A 21,162-nucleotide genomic window follows, 5' to 3' on the forward strand; every position below is an offset into this window, starting at 1 on the left:
TATTACTGATGTCACGGGTCCCGTACCGAGGGGTCAGTTCACTGAGGAGTTACTCACCATCTTTAACACTGAACAGCTCCACATCACTCTCTTCATCAGAACTGAATGACAGTTTGGGTTTTCCTTTCATTTTTTTCTTCAGCTGTCGTTTTTGTGGCGTTGGGCTATCATCAAACTCACGATTTTCCTTCCCTGTGTTGCGCCGCCGTCGCCCTTAAAACACATACACATAATATACGTACAGTTTCTCAGTGGCCAATTCCGTGAATATTTCACCAACTGTGCTCACTGAAGTATGCTCATAAGCATTGTTAGTGCCAATTTTAAGCTGCACAGCACATCCTGCTGCCACACAACAATGAACTGGATAAACAAATGATCAATAGAGTGAGCACCAATGCAGGTTGTACAGATGAGTACCTACCTGGTGTTTTGGCAGGTGTTTTGTGTTTCGACTTCTGTGAAGCAGCAGCTCCTGATGCTTTGCTTGCTTTGTGGGCGATCTCATCTTCCTCTAAACCCTTGCTGCGGCACCGTTCGATACGTTCCTCAATTTCATCAACAATAGTCTTGAAAAGAAGGAGATTGTTCAGGCATTAATACAAATCAGAGTCACAGCATCACAGTAAAACATGATATTTCATAGAAATCTGTCACATTTAGCTGCCTATTACATCCAGTAATAATACATTTTTACTGTTTCATACAGAACATCTTTGATCAATGGCTGAGTGACTGAAGAGGGTTGCTTGATTTCTTGTTTAATTCTGCACTCAGCAGTATCACAGCTATATGGTGGCAGTCTGTAAAGTGAAACTTAATCAGACAATCATGACAACAGCATGAGCATTGAATATCTGAATGACATTTAGAGAACAAATTTTATGGATGTCAACTTCCTGTGATTGACATGAGTGTATTCTCACTCCTTAATCAGGTGAACGAAAGAATTAGGAAACAGACAGCTATACATGTACATGTGAAAACAACAGTTACGAGATGAGAAACATTGATCTATGCAACTCGGTTATGCTGGCAATACACTGCGTCAACCAAGTCAGCTAGCCTGACGATCCAATCCAATCCAAGTCACCGCTGAGACAAGCATGGGTTACTGAAGATAAATTCCAAAAGGGATCTTCACGGCTTTACAATGGAAGGAAACTGCTGACAACATCATACTGCATGTAATATCACGTACCTTGGCCTCTTGTTTCTGAAAGGTCCTTGCCTTGTTGATGATGGTGAGGAAGCAATTGTACACTGCATCATCAGACAGCTTGTCAGCGTAGCAAGAGAAATTCTCCTGTAGTTTGCGTATACTCTTCTCATTGTAGGACAGCATAGACAGACAGAAGGACAGGTCTCTTGACTGACGCTCAACACTGAAACACAACATTGAGCAACACATTTCAGTAAGCTGGGTGCATACAACACTATAGACATTGGCCTACATACACCCATATCATAGTGTAAGACCGTTCTTTCATTATCACTTGGATGACTGAATATTCTTTATCAATGTTTTACGTTAAAGGGGAGAGATCTTTTTTAAAACAAGCTGACATGCCACATATATGTCTAGAACAGGTCTAGATCTAGATGAATTCACCATTTTCAGTTACTTTTTGCTGGAAGCTTCTATTTAATCCTTCTTGAAAGTCAAAGGAGAGAATTTATGTGCATCAAGGGACATAACTCAATATTTATTATGTAATGATCTTATTATTATGTGAGGAATCCTGTCAAATGTCACTTCATGTGTACAGTTGTATGTTTGTGAGCAATTGAAGTTCTGTGAGTGTGGATGGTGGAGAGACTAAAACTTTTGTGACCTGTTGTGTCCCCAGGCAAGGCACTTTGTCCACATGGCACTCACTCTGTTTAAAGCTGTTTAAAATGGGTACCTGAGAAGTCGATGTCACTCAAAGCTCTTAGTAAAGACTTTGAAAGTACAATTCCGTCAGGGCAATAAGGTCACACCAGAGAGCAGGGACAAAAGTGAGCATTATTATTATGAATATTAAATATAAATGACACTGGGCCCTGCACTATCCTGGGTGAAGGTCCATTCTTTGTAACAGGATTTCAGCAATGAAAAAAGAATCAATACATAAATGCATTGTAAATTTTGTACCGTGTAGCTCTGAATCGATGACATATCTTCTCTACAAGACTCTCACACTGCTTGTCCTTCTGGATGAACGCAAACAAGTACCTGCAAGACACATGATCACATTCAGCATTACATTCTGACACATCATTAGAAACTTACATACAAGACAGTCTTCTGTTGTGGATGTCTTTTGTGTCGGCAAGAAAGGTTTACTCACTTCATGATGGTGTTGAAGTTATCTTCATCCACACCGATGTCGGGGTCGGATAGGCGGCTTATAATATCAGGCATGACATTGTACACAGCATTACCCTGCAACAGTGAGTGAGTGAGTTTAGTTCAGTTTTACGCCACACACAGCAATATTCGAGCAATATGGCGGCAGTCTGTAAATAATCGAGTCTGGACCTGAAAATCCAGTGATCAACAGCATGAATATGAGCAACAGGGAACTGATGACATGTGTCGCCTTTTATGGCAAGCATGGGTTGCTGAAGGCCTATTCTACCCCAGACCATCATGGGTCACAGGGCAACACATAATTTTCTGAATAAAATTGATATTATATTATTATTAAAATCTAAATATTTTAGATATTTAAATACTTACCTTACCATAGGTCTTATGCATATTACCTCTAGCTTCGCTAAACGAGATCAGACAGTCGTTGATTCGCCATCCCCTCGATGGCTACCTCATGTAATCTACGAATGTAGTCACGGAAGTGACGTGATCTCTCCACTCGCGCGAGAGCGCAGAATCCAAAATTCACTTTTACCGTCAACCGGAAGGTCCGAAGAGTCCAAAGTGGGGAGGAGCATCCAGCGTTGGGAGGGAGTCACCGCCCTATGGTAAGGTAAGTATTTAAATATCTAAAATATTTAGATTTTAATAAATTTTTAACTTACCTTACCATAGGTCTTATGCATATGGCTTCGACAGATGGATGGTGGTGTGGACTCCAGAGGACCATCCCTCAGCAAACAGTGCACATGCATCAGGAGAACTCGGGAAAGCCAATGTCAACGGTCTCAGGATAATACCTGGAACAGGACAAAGAGCAACCCAATAGAACTCCAAAGAAAAACCGACGCACCCTGGGGGTGAGGTTAATCTTAAGACCAAAGGTAAGTAGAAGTGTAGTTACCTAATGGGCGGATGGTCGGGTAAGTTGCTGAGCAACCACCAATGGACCAAATGACTGTAATCCCTCCACGTCTTCAACTGCCAAGTCCCTCAAGTAGTGGGATGCGAAGACAGTTGATGACCTCCAGAAACAGCCCTCCATGATCTGCGGTACTGTGCAGTTACGATGGAGGGCCATCGTAGACGCCAAGGCCCTGATCTCGTGCGGGTTACTTGCTACCGGATGAGGCAGGTGCTTGTCGTCATAGGCCGCCAGGATAGTCGATCTGAGCCAGAGGGCAATAGTATTTCTGTTTACTTCACCTTTGCAGGACACGGCAAAGGGAATGAATAACCTTTTGCGGGATCGTCTCCTAGAGGCTGACCTTTTAATATAGCATCTGAGAGCCCTGACTGGACATAGCAGCTCCTCCTCCAAGTCATGATGACCCAAGATCGTAGACAAAGGAGGGATGGAGAATAACCTGTTAGGCTGCCCGGGAAGCTGGTTCTTAGCCACAAAATCCCAAAGCAAACCCAAATGAGCACGTCCGTGTCTTGACTGTTCAAATCGGATCTGAGTAACGTCAAGAGCATGGATCTCGCTGACTCTAGCCGCTGTTGCCAATGATAGTAAGAAAACCGTCTTCTTGGAAAGATGTTCAAAGGAGGCTTCTTCTAATGGCTCGTACGGCGGCCCTCTGAGATGTTGAAGGACAACATTAAGATCCCAAGCTGGAGGACGAAACTTGGTCTTCTGGTCTTCCAGCTTGAAAGCTTTGAGAAGCGCAATAAGTTCCGGTATCTTGGAGATCTGTGAATCTGACTTGATAGCAAGGACAGAATTCAAAGCTGACAAATAGGTGCCTAAGGTACTGCCTTTGAGATGTCTAGAGTTCCGTAGGTAGAGAAGGAACTGTGCCACAAACTGAGGAGATGCTGCCATGGGATCTTGAGATCTTCGTGCGCAAAAATTCTCAAAAGAGCGCCATTTGTCGTCATATAAAGAACGGGTAGAAACTCTATGCGCGCGAGCTATAACGTTCGCCACGTGCGCAGAGTAGCCCTTAGCCTTTAATGCTCTCTGCAGATGACCCATGCGTGAAGATGGAATCGCCGTGGATCCGGATGCAGCTGTCGACTGTGTGGATGTCGAAGCAGATGCAACCACTCTGGAAGTTTGTAAGGGTCTCCGCTGGCGAGCCGTCGAAGATCGGGAAACCACGATCTGGCTGGCCACCAAGGTGCGACCAAAAGCAGTCGGAGGTTCTGCGTCAGTCTGATCTTGGCGATTACATCCGAGAGAAGAATTGGAGGAGGGAACGCATATGCGTCCAGTCCTTCCCATGATAGAGACATCGCGTCGACTGCCCACGCCTGTGGATCCGGCACGGGAGATACGTACGTTGGTAACTGGTGATTGAAACTGGTGGCAAAAAGATCTACCAGTGGTCTCCCGAGTTGCCAGCAAATCTGGCGAAATGCGTCCGGATGAAGCATCCACTCCATCGGGGATGGTTTGCCGGGGCGCGACAGGGCGTCTGCCAGAATGTTTTTGCAGCCGGGAATGTGACGAGCCGCGATCACGATGCCGTTGCTGTCTACCAGATCCGCTAACAGGAACATCTGGTCCAGAAGTTGTTTGGACCTGGTTGTACCCTGATTGTGAATCACCCACACGACCGTGGAATTGTCGGACGCTACCAGGAGTTAGTATCTGTTAGGACCGGTAGCCAGTGGCGAACCGCTAGGATGACTGCTTGCATCTCCAGGCTGTTGATATGCCACTCCTTTTCGGCGTCTGACCACAGCCCTGAGGTTGTCTGGCCGTTCAAATGAGCACCCCATCCCAAGAGGGATGCGTCTACAAACAATTCGTGGTCGTGGTTGAAGTTTGTCAAACAAACACCGGCGCAGACGTTCCACTCTACCGTCCACCACCTGAGGTACTGATGCAGGTGCGGGGGTAGAAGAAATGACGACTGGAGGTCGTTCTCTCGAATGAATGGTAATAGGAACCTCTGTAGTGGGCGCAGCATAAGCCGTCCTCTGAGGGTGAGGTCCTGCGCCGACGTCAACAAGCCCAACAGAGACTGCCATTCTCTGAGGGTGAGAGGTAGGGACAGAGCTCGATCCGTAAAGGCGAGAATCTTCTGCCATCGATCGGGAGGGACCCTGACTAGATTGAGCCGAGTCAGGAACAACCCCCCAATGAACGTTAACTCCTGCGTTGGTTTCAGTTGCGACTTCTCGAAATTGATAATCCATCCCAACTGTTGAAGTAGGCGTGTGGAGAAGTCCAGTTGTTTGCGTAGCAACTGAGGATTGCAGTGATTTAGAAAACAATCGTCGATGTAAGGATCGAAGTCTATCCCCCGGAGGTGCAGAAACCGGGTGACAGGCAGTGTGACCCGAGTGAAAAGCCACGGGGCCGTAGAAATTCCAAACGGCAGCACTCGCCACTGGTAGTGTACTCCGTTGAATATGAAACGCAGGAACTTCCTGTGGCGTGGGAATACAGGAACGTGCAGGTAAGCATCCTGTAAATCTAGGCTGGCCATCCAAGCTCCGGGTGACAATTTGGCTCGGATCTGATCCAGTGATGTCATTCGGAAATGCGGGGGCTCGGCTAAATACAGGTTGTTGAAAGTCGCCATGTTGTGAATCATCCGCATTTTGGTGGAACCTTTCTTGGGTATCAGGAAGATGGGTGAATAGAACCCCGGGGAGAGATGGGGTTCTGACACTATCTCTATAGCATGTTTTGTTAATAAAATGTTGATGTTTTCTAGGATAAGTACCTGTTGATCTATTGAGTACCCTCGTGACAGGGGAGTGGTAGTCAACGGCGGAGCTCTGGCTAGTGGTAGCTTGTAGCCGGCTCTCAGGATCTTGCAAACAAACGGGTCTTCCAGGAATGTCCAGTTGGCCCAGAAGATCCCTAGTCTCCCACCTACAGGGGTCGGATGAACTGGTACGACTGGGGGTGGGTGGTCCCAGTCGTAGTAGTCCATGGCTTCAGCGGCCGGAGTAGGGACGCTTGCCCCTACCTCGACCGGACGTAGCTGGGGCATCCCTGCCACGTTCTTGAGGCTTGCGCTGGACATCTGAGTCTTTGGTACGACCTCGTCCCCTCCCAAACGAGGAACGGATCGACTCTCTCCTGGGTACATATCTTTTCTTGGCATTACCCCTGGCTCGGCCATGAAAGTTGACAGCGCCACTTCCGTGTTAGTAAGTTCGGCATGTTGTTTATACACCGACGGTATCTTTTCATCAAAGAGGAACTTAGACGTAAATGGTGCACGAAGAAGTTGACGTTTAAATTCCTCTTGCCAAGAACAAGCATCTAAAAATCCAGATCGGCGCATAGTAGTAGTCATGGCTAGCGCCGCACGTAAGTGTCCAAGTAGGTCATGGAGTACTCTGCCTTGCCAAGCAAAAATGGTAGTTAAATGATCCACCCTCGAAGCATTATCCTCTGACAAATCCAAGGCTGCAGCGGAGGTGGCTGACGCAAGCGCCGAGATAGGTTTAAGCATACGTTTCAGTTCAGTATCAACAGCTGCTAACTTTGAATCCTGAACTCTGTAAGATGACGGAGTTGAACTTGACAACCTCTTAATTGAATCGTCTAGCGCCGCCCCGTTGTCGGCAAAATCCAGACTGTGCACTTTATAATCTGATTTCTTAGACTTCGACGCTTTGATGGTCGGATTTAAGGATAACTTCGCAAAGTCCGAGTCTAACAAAGTAATCGCATCCGCCACCATAGGGTGTGGTGGAATAAGTAACTCAGGAGTCAAGTGAATCGACGCCGGGTTGTTTGAATCCGAAGAAGGGGAAGGACAGTCCGGTAATCTGTCGGCAATCCACTCAAAGACAGCAGTTAAGGGAAGATAAGTGCCATCACTATCACCAACATTGCCAGGTTCCTCCTCATAGTCTGGGCACTCCCAGGAAATAGAGGTTGATTCTCGTCGCTGACTCGAGTTGGAAGCAGAGTTCTTAGTGTTAAATTCTTTGCCGGAAGTCCGCAGTGGTTCCGGCGATCGCGAACGCTGGGATCTAGAGAGACGTCGTGGTGATCTTGACCGAGATCGCACTCTACGTCTACTTCTGGTACGTGAGTCTTCCTCTAAGGAGCGCCTTGGAGAGCGGGAAACCGACCGGGAGCGCCGGCGCCTGCTACGGTGTGGAGAACGAGAGCGCCGACCCTTCGGGGACCTAGAACGAGATCTGCGCCGGGAGCGCTCAGCCTCTAAACGACGAGCGCGCTCTTCATCCAGCTGGCGCTGTAACATTTCTTCTTTAGTCAGCGTATGAGACACTCTGGGGATCCGATAAGACGTAGTTATAGGAGCAGGGTGGCGCTGGCGTTGGTACAGGCGCTGGCGTCGGAATAGGCGCTGGCGTCGGAATAAGCGCTGACGAAAACACCGGTGCTGATGTAAACAAAGGCGCCGGGACAGGCAGTGGCGCCGGGACAGGCAGAGGCGCTGGTACAGGCAACGGCGCTGGCGTAAGTCTAGGCGCTGTCGTTGGTAAAGGTGTAGATACCGAGGTAGGGAGTACAGCAGCGCCCGGCGTCAAGAGAGATCGCAGAAGCCTCTGAACTTCAGGATGGGATAAGGCATCCGGGTGAGATAAATCTACAAAGGCGTCCGAACGCGTAGGCTCTGGAGAGGAGCGCGCCGGCGTAATAGATGAGCGCTCCACACTCGGCGTTGATAGTGGTATTGAAGGCGGTGGTAGATCTTGGTCGTCAGGTAAGGATCCCAAGGAAGACGCTGGCGACGACATTCTTCTCTTACGTTGCGTAAAACGTTTCCTCCGAACCGCCAAAAAGGTCTTGAAATCGGTGAGAGATAACGCTTGACAGTGTAGGCACCGACTATCGATGGAACAAACAGCGGACGCACAATCCGGACACCAGGGATGTGGGTCCTTGGCTGATTTCTGCCCCTTGCAGACAGTACAATAGTGTCGAGTCATACACAGAACTGTAACAGACAAGAAACCACGACTTGACGACATGTTAATACAATACTAGGAGGAAAACCCCCTACATAAAAATGTAGAAAGTAGTTGCACCCCTACGTAAAAAATAGGCACACCCGTAAGTGCGGGGCAGCGAAAAATAACAACCACAATGGCTGCCTTCGCTACGCTGAAATTCATGGCAGAAAAAAGTATGCTAAATACCGAAAACACAAGTGAAAATGACCAAGCATGGGCAGAAACATGACGGGCAAACCACCAACAAGATGAACTACCCTCATGGACGCCATGTCGTTCTCACCTCCGACATGGCCAAGCCAAGCCTGAGTGAGAAAAGAACAACACGAGGTAGCAAGGTAAGCACATTAAATGCTTGTATGACTTGACTTTGATACATAATGAGGGGATACAAACCATACCTACCAAGGAGTAGCAACTTTATTGAAACTACACACAGTAGGAAAAAAAAAACTGCAAACCAACACGTCCGTTCGCACGAACGCTAAAGGTAAAAGTGAATTTTGGATTCTGCGCTCTCGCGCGAGTGGAGAGATCACGTCACTTCCGTGACTACATTCGTAGATTACATGAGGTAGCCATCGAGGGGATGGCGAATCAACGACTGTCTGATCTCGTTTAGCGAAGCTAGAGGTAATATGCATAAGACCTATGGTAAGGTAAGTTAAAAATTTATACTTATCCTGACTCATGCTTATTATGTTTATCTCCTCCCTCTATGCAAAGATAGTGGAACACTTGAAATCCCTTGAAGTGCCCTTCTATTTGAAATGGACATACAATTTACTCACCACACCTGAAATCTCATAAGCCAAACACAAGAGTTACTGTGGATTCAGTGTACCTGAGAGGGGTCACTCCACGTGGTGAGGGGCCGTATAATGAACAAAACAGGCTTTTCACTAATTGTACAATATTTTATTAAAACATTGATACATCTGTCAAGAGATGTGCCTGAAGGACGATTCTCTTCAAAGAACTGGAAACCTCTAAGGTTTGTCTTAATCTCCACATATGTATTCGCGTGTGGTCCAAAAGGGTTCGTTGAACATTGTCCCTGCGAAGATGACGAACGATGACAATATCTGTGACGATCGGGGCATGCAGTCAGTGAATCCTTGCAGCTGTAGTGGGATACGTGTGTGCGTCCACTCGCCAAGTCAATGCAAGGTTTGTCGTCCAAACTGCAAAATGATACAGCTGATAGTGATGATCTTTGTGAATGAGAGTGTTCACAAAATGGATCATCTTCATCCAATGCAACTATAGCAGCTGCCAAACCTTAACGCAGACGAGTGTAGAAGATGACTGTAGAAGATGACTGCAGATTTGAAGATGTGTCCGACCTGTATCTGCATCCAATGAAGTGGAAGAACGATGATGGCGTCTCCGATGAACAGGGGATGCAGACGACGAATACTTGCAGATGTAGTGGAATGCATGAGTGTGGGCACTCGGCAAGTTGATGGAAGGTGCTTCACACAAATGATACAGAGACGGTGATCACATCCGTGAATGGGAGCCTGCATACAATGCATCCCCTTCATCCAAAGGACCTTCTTAGGTTGAGGTGATCCCAATTCTGACAAAGTCCTCTTCTGAGATCTACACGAAGTCTCACTGGAATCATCACCATGCCCCTGGGGTACGTCTGACGGATAACTAAAAACATGAATTTCAGCAGTGGTCAATACATGGTTACTAGAGAGCCTACATTGTCTGCCCTTAGCACGCCTCTGAACAGTATATAAATATAAAGCAAAATCTTTATCAGATAAATTCTTAAAACAAATAGATTTTCATGAAGGACATAATATCTGCACATTAACCTCCGACAGACTCAAAGTGCCCCCAGCTGTCCTCGTTGGGCGATGAAGGAGAGAGTAACGGGCAAGGCAGACAGGAAATGGAGGCTTCCAGTGGGCGAGTGTATTGTACGTCCACTTCAAATAGAAGGTCACTTCAAGGGATTTCAAGCGTTCCACTATCTTCGCATAGAAGGAGGAGACAAGCATAATAAACATGCGTCAGGATAACGAAAAATCAATAAATACTAATAAATACATGTCATTTCACATATTTAAAAATTTGCAGAAATATCTCTAAACAGGTTCTGATATCAGGATTCTGCAAGAATCTGAATTGTTTGGATCCAAAGGATGGAGCGACATCAGTAAACAATGCTAGTTATATGCAGAACGTGAGTTCAGTATAAAGGCATGATATTACACCAGAATCAACAGTTACAAGACTTGTCATAGCATGATCTCACCTTCTTAGACAGTTCCAGGAAGAAGAGTTTGGCAAGGTTGGCAATCCTCTCATCATGATCAACAATACATGACGCCAGTTCACTGATCTGACCTTTGACTTTCACCATGTCATTAAGAATGAGATGGGTGAGAACTTGCAATGTATTCTTCCGCACCTGTGGGGACTCATCACGCAGTCTGAGAAAAAGTAACACACTGACTCACAAGCAAGACACAGACAAACAGCAACTTACATCCCCAGCCCCCAAAATACACTAAACCATAATTTAAACTTGCTAGTGTTGAGGGTACTCCACCCAGACACAGTACACTGATTGTGAGTCAACCTAACCTTGTCTTATCCATCAGATGCTCCTTTCTCGAAGCAGCCATTCCTAAGGTTAACCCGAACTCCCATTCTTTAACACTGCACTAAGGTTACCTTAGTGACCTACAATCACTTCAGTGCCTTGTTAAAGGAGACCCAGGCAGGGTGACAAATATTTTTTTTTGGTGACCTTCTGTTTTATCATGAACATGATCAGCACCACCAACATTTGGCTCTATCTATATGAGTAATTTCAGCAAATTATTTTATGTTTAAACAGCAGGAATATCACACATTTAGAGTCGGACATTCAAACTTTTATGGCCGAAAGACAATTCAACGTTTACTTTCTCAAGAAAAACACATTCCCAAAAAGCTGCAGGGAAAAAGACAAGCAAAACAACCAAACAAACAAAGAAAATACAACAAAAAAACAGAAACACCACACATTCTCAAACAGATGAAAGGAATTTTATAGTTATTGAGCAGTTGCCAGTGTGAGTGTATCTCACCTGCCGTAGAGGTGAGGTGTCCAGGGTTCAATGAGATTTGGGAAGCGGAAGGCCAGGTCGCCAAGGGCAATGATTGTGTTGGCACGGATGATTGGGCTGTGGGATTTCTCCAGGATTGTAAACATGAGCTGCAGATGGTTTTCACAGAACTCAGAGCTGCAACAGAAATGATATGTGAGACATAGGTCAAGTCAACCTAAATGCTTGTATTCTCTTGTATTCTCGGCAAAGACTGGAAATGCACAAGGACAAGGATTGCCCTAATGCAGCCATAGATTCATGCTTTAACATTCGCTGGAGTATGAAACATGGAGCATAACACGCTTCAGGGGTGTATCGTGTGAACAAGACAACCAGAACAATTGTAGTGAGTGAGTGAGTGAGTGAGTGAGTGAGTGAGTGAGTGAGTGAGTGAGTGAGTGAGTGAGAGTGCCAATGCAGTAGGGACTTTTGCCTTTCATGTTAACCATGGTATAGAAGTCCTCTGGATATTATATTAAATGCTGGGCCAGTGGGTACACTCTAGTATTGAAAAAAGTGCCATTGTATATTATTTAGCGTGAAAGGTGCAATGCCGCTGCCTGGCTGAAGCATATGAGTATGGTTTTACGCTGGTTTTATGCTGTTTTTAGCAATATTCCAGCAAGGAACATAAGAAAATTGGCTATGCTCATTGTGCCCATATAGGGAATCAAAACAGTGATAAAGAGCAGATGTGTAGTCAAGTACGCACCTGACTGTCATGAACTTTGCAAGTGCGAGCGATGCAGCAGTCTGCAGCTGCAGATCGGGGTACTTGCTGGGCGAGCTGCACACCGCCACGAGCAGGGGCTCGAACTCAGACAGCAGACCTGCTCCTGGACACATAGCAATGGTGGTTGAATAAAACTAAACCATTACATTAATCAACAGGACAAAATCAAAGACAAGTGAAGAATATCCAAAAGATACCTAACTCAAAGCCTTCATATATTCGAAGTTGAATTCAGATCTAATGTTTAAAAAGGTTATCAAGTCAAGAGAACAAAACAGTAGCCAATGTATGTATAGAAAACAGTTATCACCTGGGAAAATCTGAAAGCCCAAAATAACTCAACGGTTTTAAAAATAACTCAGTTTTGAAACGCTAACAAGCTCAGAACTGTAGGAATATTTGTATTGACAGAATTACCAGTGACAATCTCCATCTCGCAGATGCGGCGGATGTATTCGCTCTCCGCATCTTCCGCTGCAGCACCAGCCAACCCCATCTCATCCTCTATAGTCTCTTGCTCTGTCATCACACTGTCCTATAAGGGATGAACACAGCAATTAGACAACACAGTGGTCTAAGCATTGTTTACTCTTTTACTTTAAAACCATCTGAAAACCCTGGATAAAATTAGTCTTGAGCAATCCAAGGTTGCTGATGCATTATCCCAATAGTGTTGATTTATGCTCATGATGTCAATCACTGGATTATTGATTATTTACAGACAACCATCATAAAGCTGGTATATTGCTGAATGCGGCATTAATCAATGAACAAGTGTTGTTTAAGGCCATACCAAGCATTATTTCATGTAATGGTGATCTGTAAATGATTGAGTTGGACAGTGCTGTGACTGATATCTACTGAAATGCTTCAAATAAAGTCAACAACAACAAATGTTTAAAAACCAATTAAACATTAGATCTCTCATCTCCATAAACTTGCTACCTTTGTCTTTGAGAGTGATGCATCGTTCTTCTTCCCTGAGGACTTCCTGTTATTGCGTTCCTCCTGCACAGCAAGCCGCCGCTTCACCTCCCCGAACACACTCACGTCCAGGTGTACCAGCTGCTTCAGGGCCACATGTCCCGCCAGTGACAGCAGCCGGGTCAGATGGACAGAGCTACATCCAGGAAGTGGGGTCTCCGAGTTGTCAGCTCCTGGAAGGACAGTGAGTACATGTTTCTTTCCTGTAGTTTATTGGAAGGTTGAGTGAGGATGGACAAATAAGTGGATGCACTGATTGGGGATGGAGCACTGAGGGTGTATTGACGGACCGGTGAGCAAGTAGAGGGATGAGTGTACTGATGGATGAGTTCACTGATGGACAGGTAAGCAAGTAGATGGATGAATGTACTGATGGACAGGTGAGCAAGTACCGGTAGATGGATGAGTGAACTGATGGAAGGGTGTACTGATGGACAGGTGAGCAAGTAGATGGATGAGTGTACTGATGGATGGGTGAGCAAGTAGATGGATGAGTGTACTGATGGATGGGTGTACTGATGGACAGGTGAGCAAGTAGATGGATGAGTGTACTGTTGGATGGGTGTACTGATGGACAGGTGAGCAAGTAGATGGATGAGTGTACTGTTGGATGGGTGTACTGACTGATGGGTAAGTGAGTAAATGGGTAAGCGAGTAAATGGATGAGTGTTGATGGATGGGCAAGAGTACTGAGGGTGAATGTGAATGGATGAGTGGCTTGATGGTTGAGCAGGTGATGGTTGAGCAACGGGCAATGCCATTGTCCTCGACTACAAATGCAGCTTGCTGAATACCCTACCGTCTCCTCCCGATTCCTGACAGAGCTGCCTGGTTTTCACAGTCAGAGCCTTGAGGATGTCTCCACACACCAGGTCGGGATGCTCAGACAGTTTGTAGATGACGTTCACAGACAGCTCTGCCAGGGGGATCCAGTGAGGATTGTCTACTTTGGTCACACCTGCAAAAATATGAAATCAAAAACACCTTGACATCCAAAGGATTCTCTGAACCTACACTTCTTCAAGGGGGAATTAGACAATAGATTTCTCCCACACTATTCTGTTGACTAAAAATAACCACAGCCTAGTTAGGGGAGTAGTCAACCAAATTGAGGTACAAGCATTTACATCTGCAGGTCAACAAAAACATTCCAAATCCTACAAATTTCACAAAACATTACTTAGAAATAGAGGATGTAATTACAGCATATAAGTTATGCAATAATATTGATAACAACACCAAATACAGTGTTTAAATAATACTTTACTAGTTTCTGGACAGCACGTAAAAGTAATGGAGTAGCCTCATGAAGAAGGATGTACATACCAGACACCAGCAGGTGAGAGAGTCGGGAGAACAAGTCATGTGACTGTGGCAGGCGGAATGGCTCGGCTGCCGTTTCTCCTCGATTCTGAAAGATAAAATCAATACCTCTGAACTTCTTCCAACTTCAGTGACTGGTATCAATGTCTTATACCTACCTTCCATATAGGCAAGAGAAAAATCAACCTTCTTGACAGACACCAGTTTGTCGTGAGTGAGCTAATTGTCTTACACCTAACTTCTTGACACACACCAGTTTGACAAGAGTGAGATCATTGTCTTGACAGAACAGTTTGAGGAAAGAGAGAGCATTGTCTTACACCTACCTTCTTGACAGACCCAAGTTTGACGAGAGCAAGACAGGCATTCTGGGCCAGCAGGAAGTCATCCTCGGCTCGTGGGCCCAAACCTTCCTTGATCAGTACCTCAATGTTACTCTTCACCATTTCCATCTCCGCCCTATGGAAAACAGTCAGGTGTCAACATTGTCATGGTGTTTTGTATGCATAAACATAACATAACTGTTTATGTGAAATAACATACTCTGGCAACCACTAAATGGCTGAGATGCTAATCTGAATTATTTCACTACACAATAACTACACATCATCATTGTTCAACATGTTTGTGTCTTCGAAAATGAAACACAAAAGGTTTATTTAGGACAAATTGTATGTGTCTTTTCAACAACATTCCAGCAATATAAATTCAAGGGAAACAATAAATGGGATTCTCACATATTGCACCCACGGGCAGACTTAAAACCAGGTGTTCAGTGTAATGGGTGAATGCTTTAACCACCAGGTTTGCCTAATCCCTTACAGCTTCTCATTACAGTCAACATTAATTTTAGATGCAGTATTATTCATTATATTATCATATTATTACTTTAAATTTTTATTCAAAACCCTTTTATGGCTGATAAATATATTATGTCTTGTCTTGAATTTATTAAAACACATATATGGGACAGAAATTTGCAAATCAAAATTATCAGAGAAAGAGGAACTGCTTGACAAAAACAACGCATGAACTATTAAAAAACAAATAACTTGAACAAACGTAAGATGTTTTAACTGCAGGCCAGGTAAAAACAAACTGCAAGTTGGTACCAAGCTTGACCAATACAGAACCAGCGTGCGGACAGTCACACATGGAGGCCTACCGCTGATTGAATCTCCGACTGGGGATATATCTTGTAGGTAAAAAACTGAAGTTGTCATACCCAGCTGCCATTGAGAGCAGCAGCAATGCTGCACGGCTGTCTGATGCTGTTGTGTTCAGCACCTTCAACGTGAACCTCTCCCACAACATCTGTATCACTGGTGGCCCAATCTCCCCGCTCTTGATGAACTCAACAATCTGTAGCACACAATAAAACCAGATACATAGACAAAAACTAAATACATGAATCTATTCAAACCAGGTGAACTTTTTATGCAAATGAAGAATTCAGATGAGTATATCTGATTACTGTTTTTCAAATACAAATGGCCAGTTCTAAATGCAGACGACAATGGATAGACCATGTTATTGTTGTGGAAAATTTACAAGTTTGCAAATTAAAGACACTGAAAAACTGATGCAGAAAATGATCTCAAAAAAATTTGTAGAGGAAAGTAACTTTGGTTAATGTTATTTTGAACAATATCTGTCATGAAAAAGAAAGACAGCTTGTCCCCAAGACAAGCCCGTCACATTGTGCCTTCAGCACTCAGGTAACACCAACAAGAAAGGTGGTTACAAACCTACAAACATAATCAAGCAAAGGCAACGATTCTGGTATGCTTGATCTTTATGTAACTGTGCTGGTGCTGAGAAGTTTGTATCATATTGGGTCTGAGAAAATGAGGAGGAGGAACTGAAGTCAGACATACCAGCCCTTCCAGTGATGTAAGGTCACCCAATGTTGCTCCGACGGTGAGAGCTGTTAGATTTGTCACGATGGCAAGGGCTTTTGACCTGTTACAAGGGCAAACAGAATCAGGTTGATCAAATGACTAACTGACATCTGTGAACTGCACTTCAACACATGATGGGTACAAAAATTCTACAGAACTAGATGTTTCATATTCATGTTTCAGTAACATGTCTGTTGGACATTTATCAGGAAATGTCTTATGCACATTACCTCAAGCTCCGCTCAAAAGAGATCAGACAGTTATTGATTTGCCATTCTCTGGAATGGCTACATCAAGTATGGACGGAAGTGCAGGAACAGAAGTGACGTGATCTCCCCTCCCACACAAGCGCAGACTTTTACTGAACAGGCCTGAAGAGCCCACAGAGGGGAGAAGCATCCAGCATTGGGAGGGTGTTACCGTCCTAGGTAAGTATTTAAATATGACAGTAGGTGTTGAACTCCAGAGGACCATCCCACTACAAGATCACATGGCAAGGGGAATCTGGGAAGACTAACTGAAAGACAGTCACAGGTAACATATAGTAACCCAGCACACCCAAGGCGTGAGTTACCCTTAAGACCAGAAGGTAAGGAGACGTAGTTACCTAATGGGTGGAAGGTCGGGTGAGCTGCTGGGCAACCACCAGTGAACCGAACGATTGAAGGCACTTCATGTCCTCCACTGATAGTGGCTAGCAAAGACCATCAAAGATTTCTAAAAGCACCACTCTCATGAAACCCTGAATGGTGCAGTTCCTGTGAAGAGCCATAGTGGACACCAAGGCCCTAATCTCGTGAGGATTATTGGCTGAAGGATGAGGAAGATCTCGCTCTTCATAAGACAACTGTAAGTAGCCAGAGCACAGTGGAGCACAATATTACCCACACCCTTTGCTGAAGTGGAAAATGGGATGAATAGTCTTGTATGAGGCTGTCTCCTGGGTGCTAACTTGGTAATGTACATCCTAAGAGCCCGCATAGGACAAAGCATTAGTTCCACAGCGTTGTGGGGTTCTAATATGGAAGACAATGGAGGAATGAAGAACATTCTGTCCAGTTGTCCTGGCGATTGATTCTTTGCCACGAAATCCCAAGAAAGTCCCAAGTGAACATGACCATGCTGGGACTGCCCAAAACGCACCCTGTGACATTCAGCGCATGGATCTCTCTAACAACCATGGCTAGTGACAGGAGAAAAGCTGTCTTTGTGGAAAGATTTTCAAAAAGAGCAGTGTCCAAAGGTTCATAAGGAGGGTCCCGCAGATGCTCAAGGACGATGGAGGAGGATCTTATAATCTTCTGATCCACCAGCTTGAAGGCTGTGAACACTGCAAAAGCTCTGGCACCTTGGATATCTGCTTGTCGCACCTGACTCCCCAAACAGCCCTTGAGTCGCCAGGACTGATGAGAACTGAGGAAAGGAACTGAGGAGAGGCTTTCAGCGGGTCCTTGGACTAACGTCAAAAGGCATCCACTTATATTGTGGAAACTCTAGCCACATGCGTGGAGAAACCATGGGCTTCAATGCTTCCTGCAGATGGAACCGAAATGGCTTAGGATGCAACTGGTGACTGTGGGGATGCCGGAGCCGGTGAATCCACTCTGGTGCCTGATACGGATTTCCATTGGCGAGGCAGTGGAGGTCTGGAAACCACGTCCTGGTTGGCCACCATGGCACAACCAAAGGATTCCTCCTGCCATGTTCAAGAGTCCAGGAAACCAGAATGCAGCACAGTGGTTGTCCTGGCCAATGCTGCTCGCAGGTCTGCCAGTTGTGAACTTTCCGCAGTAAGTAGACAAATGGTCAATCCTCACACATTCTTTACTCTTAAATCCACAACTGCCGCCCATGTTGCAAATTCCAAAGCTGAAATGGGTTTCAGCATTCAACTAAATTCTGTATCAATCTTCGAATCCTGCACACGATAGAAGGCCTGAGGAAAGCTGGTAAGCGCTTCAGTGATTCATAATGCACCGCTCCACCATTGGCAAAATCAAAGCTTTGAATCTTATAATCACCCTTGTGTGACTTCAGAGAATTGATCATCGAGTTGAGTGATGATATAGCAAAATTTGCATCCAGGAAGGCAAAGGCATTGGCAATCATTGAGTGAGATGACAAAAGCAACTCCAGTGAAAACTTTTGGGTTGTCAGTACCTCAAGATGGCAACAGGCAATTAGGCAACCTGTAGGCAATCCAATCATAGACCACGGAGAGGGGAAAGTAAATATCCCCATCATTTGTCTCCTCTAGCATCTCCTCGTTATAATCTGGGAAGAAATAGCATTCCACCGAATCATCCCACGAAACAGTAGGCACATCATGCTGCTAACTGGAGGTTGAAGACGTTGGGCGCTGAAGAGCAGAGGATGACTGAGGCTTTTTGAAAGAAATGTATGTAACATCCGGAAAACATGAGTGTAGGCAATGCGGCAACCGGTGAGGAGGCAGCGACCTAGACTGGGATCAACGATGACACTTCCTGAGAGTCAGGGATCTGGAACATCTCTCCCTTTCTGTATATTGCCAGGTAGAGTGAGACCTAGACCTGGATCAGAGGCGGCGACTATGGCATGGGCTCCTAGATTGGCAACAAGACCTGGGTGAACTGTAGTAAGACTCTCTAGAGCGCCAGACATGCTCCTCCAATAACTGTCGTTGTAAATCCTCTTCACAACAGATTGTAGAGGCGTAGGCGCTGGTTTATGCAGCAGCTCAAAAACGTCAGCATGTCGGTGCTGGAACCACAGTAGACAAGGTAGAAGTCGGTGCTAGCGTCGGCGTTGTAATGACACCAGATTGAGTAGTCACTGTTGTCGGCATCTGGCTGTGATAGGTCGACGAAGGCATATGACAAGAACTGAGGTTCTGGCGTTGGTCTACGCAGATTAAAATAGAGCCTTGGTTATGCGCCTGAACTGTTGATGGAGAGGGATGGTTGTCCAGTGTCCGTGGCAGAGAGGATCATGATCCCAAAGATGAAGCCAGGGAAGACATCTTCCTGTTGCACTGCATAAACCACTTCCTTTTTGCGAGAAACGCGAGAAACACTTTAAAGTCAGGGACAGATAATGAAGCAACACTCAGTTAGAGTACAAGATACCATGGCATGGTCCAGGCACCAGGGATAGGGGTCCATCGCAGATTTCTGCACTTTGCCGATAGAACAGAATAGTCATGTCATACATACAAGACTGACACAAATATGTAATTTTCTGAATAAATTTGATATTTTATACTTATCCTGACTCATGCTTAATTGCTTATCTCCTCCTGCCTGGAGAAGGTAGTGGAATACTTGAAATCCCTTGAAGTTCCCTTCTAAAGAAGCGGACATAAAATATACTCACCCACCGGGAGCCTCCCTTTTTCCGCCAAAACAGTCACATGACTAACCATGCTTGTCACTCTCCCCTCATTACCAAGGAGGAGGAGATAAGCAATTAAGCATGATAAAATAACAACTTTAACAGAGATAATATATCAGTAAGTAGTTAACTTAGTGAAAACCAAAAACGTCTTGACTCAAAAGACACTTGAGGTAAAAGTGAATTTTTTTAATATGCTGCCCTTGCCTAGGAGGGGAGATCACGTCTTCCGTTCCTGTACATTCATCCATACATGAGGTAGCCATTCGAGAGAACGGCAAATCAACAATTGTCTGATCTCTTTTAAGCGGAGCTTGATGTAATATGCATAAGACCTATGGTACGGTAAGTTTAAAAATAAGTTTACAAGGTAATAGGCTCCACATTTTCAAGAACAGGCACAGAACTTCTCTGAAATTACAGATATGAAACCAATTCCATCTGTCCCTAGCCACAGTAGCATTTGTTTTGATCTCATACAGATGAATAAACCAGTGACATGCAGGCTACAAAGGATCGCTCCTCACCTCTGGTTCCCACCCTGGGGACTGAGGTACAGCCTCTTGTAGGCTGCTACCACCGCCTCCTTCACCCCTGACTCCTTCGACCACACCAGCGCCAACATACGCCTGATCCCCAACATCGTGGCTGTCACACCAAACTCAAACCCTGTCACGAAGAACTCGATGGCCTCAAACACATCAGACGTGTTCTTAGATCCCAAGAGTTGGCAGATAGTTGGGACAGACGTCTGCACTTGTTTGGCAAAGGTCAGAGAGTCCTGGAATGCACATGACAGAAGTCTTCAATGTACAAGAGGTCATTTATTTGAGCTTAAAATTGTATGAAAAATCTCATAATATGATCACTATAAGGTCTGATGACATCTCTGGTATCGTGATAAACCACCGAAAAAGACTATGATAGATAAAATCACATACATATTTAAAACCTCCAACTTAATACAAAAATTCCACACACCTCACTTTCCAAACCCAACACCAAGTCCTGATGTTCTGCTATACTTACATGCACAGCCATTCTGTTCAATTCCTAGCATACTGTAATCTCACAAACTTACAATCCAAGTACTGTCTGAACCTAAGTATCACTGACATCCCAGATATCCTCATCTTACATGGTGGGCGGTGGGGTAGACAAGTGTTCGCTCATCACACTGAAGGCCTGGGTTTGATTCCCCACATGGGTACAATATGTGCAGCCCCTGTATGATGTCCCTCACCGTAATATTGCTGTCAACTCACTGTCACTGACCTTACATGAGTGTCCAACAGCTTATCTGCATTTGCATGAAATTGCAACAAAGAGTGAATGGGTCTAGTTTTACTACCTTTTTAGCATAATTTCAGCAATGTCACAGCAGGGTGACACCAGAAATGGGCTTCATGCGTTGTACCCATATAGGGAATCACACTGCCCTCCACTGACCCAATGGCAAAAGTAAAGTCTGTAGTC

General features: G+C 45.1%; 1 protein-coding gene across 1 annotated transcript in view; it reads right to left on the bottom strand.

The window, feature by feature from the left end:
* LOC137268851 (condensin complex subunit 1-like) overlaps positions 1 to 21,162 on the bottom strand; it is a 35,449-nt gene that overhangs the window by 1,813 nt on the left and 12,474 nt on the right. Inside the window, exons 18-33 of the mRNA XM_067803418.1 lie at positions 20,214 to 20,467; positions 16,291 to 16,375; positions 15,639 to 15,775; positions 14,740 to 14,872; positions 14,417 to 14,501; positions 13,890 to 14,048; positions 13,052 to 13,263; positions 12,524 to 12,641; positions 12,086 to 12,209; positions 11,353 to 11,508; positions 10,533 to 10,710; positions 2,334 to 2,428; positions 2,138 to 2,218; positions 1,202 to 1,385; positions 425 to 569; positions 58 to 213 (exon numbers count right to left, since the gene is read on the bottom strand). Of these exons, the coding sequence (XP_067659519.1) occupies positions 58 to 213; positions 425 to 569; positions 1,202 to 1,385; positions 2,138 to 2,218; positions 2,334 to 2,428; positions 10,533 to 10,710; positions 11,353 to 11,508; positions 12,086 to 12,209; positions 12,524 to 12,641; positions 13,052 to 13,263; positions 13,890 to 14,048; positions 14,417 to 14,501; positions 14,740 to 14,872; positions 15,639 to 15,775; positions 16,291 to 16,375; positions 20,214 to 20,467 (2,302 nt within the window). The remainder of the gene's footprint in view (positions 1 to 57; positions 214 to 424; positions 570 to 1,201; positions 1,386 to 2,137; positions 2,219 to 2,333; positions 2,429 to 10,532; positions 10,711 to 11,352; positions 11,509 to 12,085; positions 12,210 to 12,523; positions 12,642 to 13,051; positions 13,264 to 13,889; positions 14,049 to 14,416; positions 14,502 to 14,739; positions 14,873 to 15,638; positions 15,776 to 16,290; positions 16,376 to 20,213; positions 20,468 to 21,162) is intronic.

This window comes from Haliotis asinina, chromosome 16, assembly GCF_037392515.1.
Source record: "Haliotis asinina isolate JCU_RB_2024 chromosome 16, JCU_Hal_asi_v2, whole genome shotgun sequence".
In the NCBI taxonomy this organism is placed as follows: Eukaryota; Metazoa; Mollusca; class Gastropoda; order Lepetellida; family Haliotidae; genus Haliotis; species Haliotis asinina.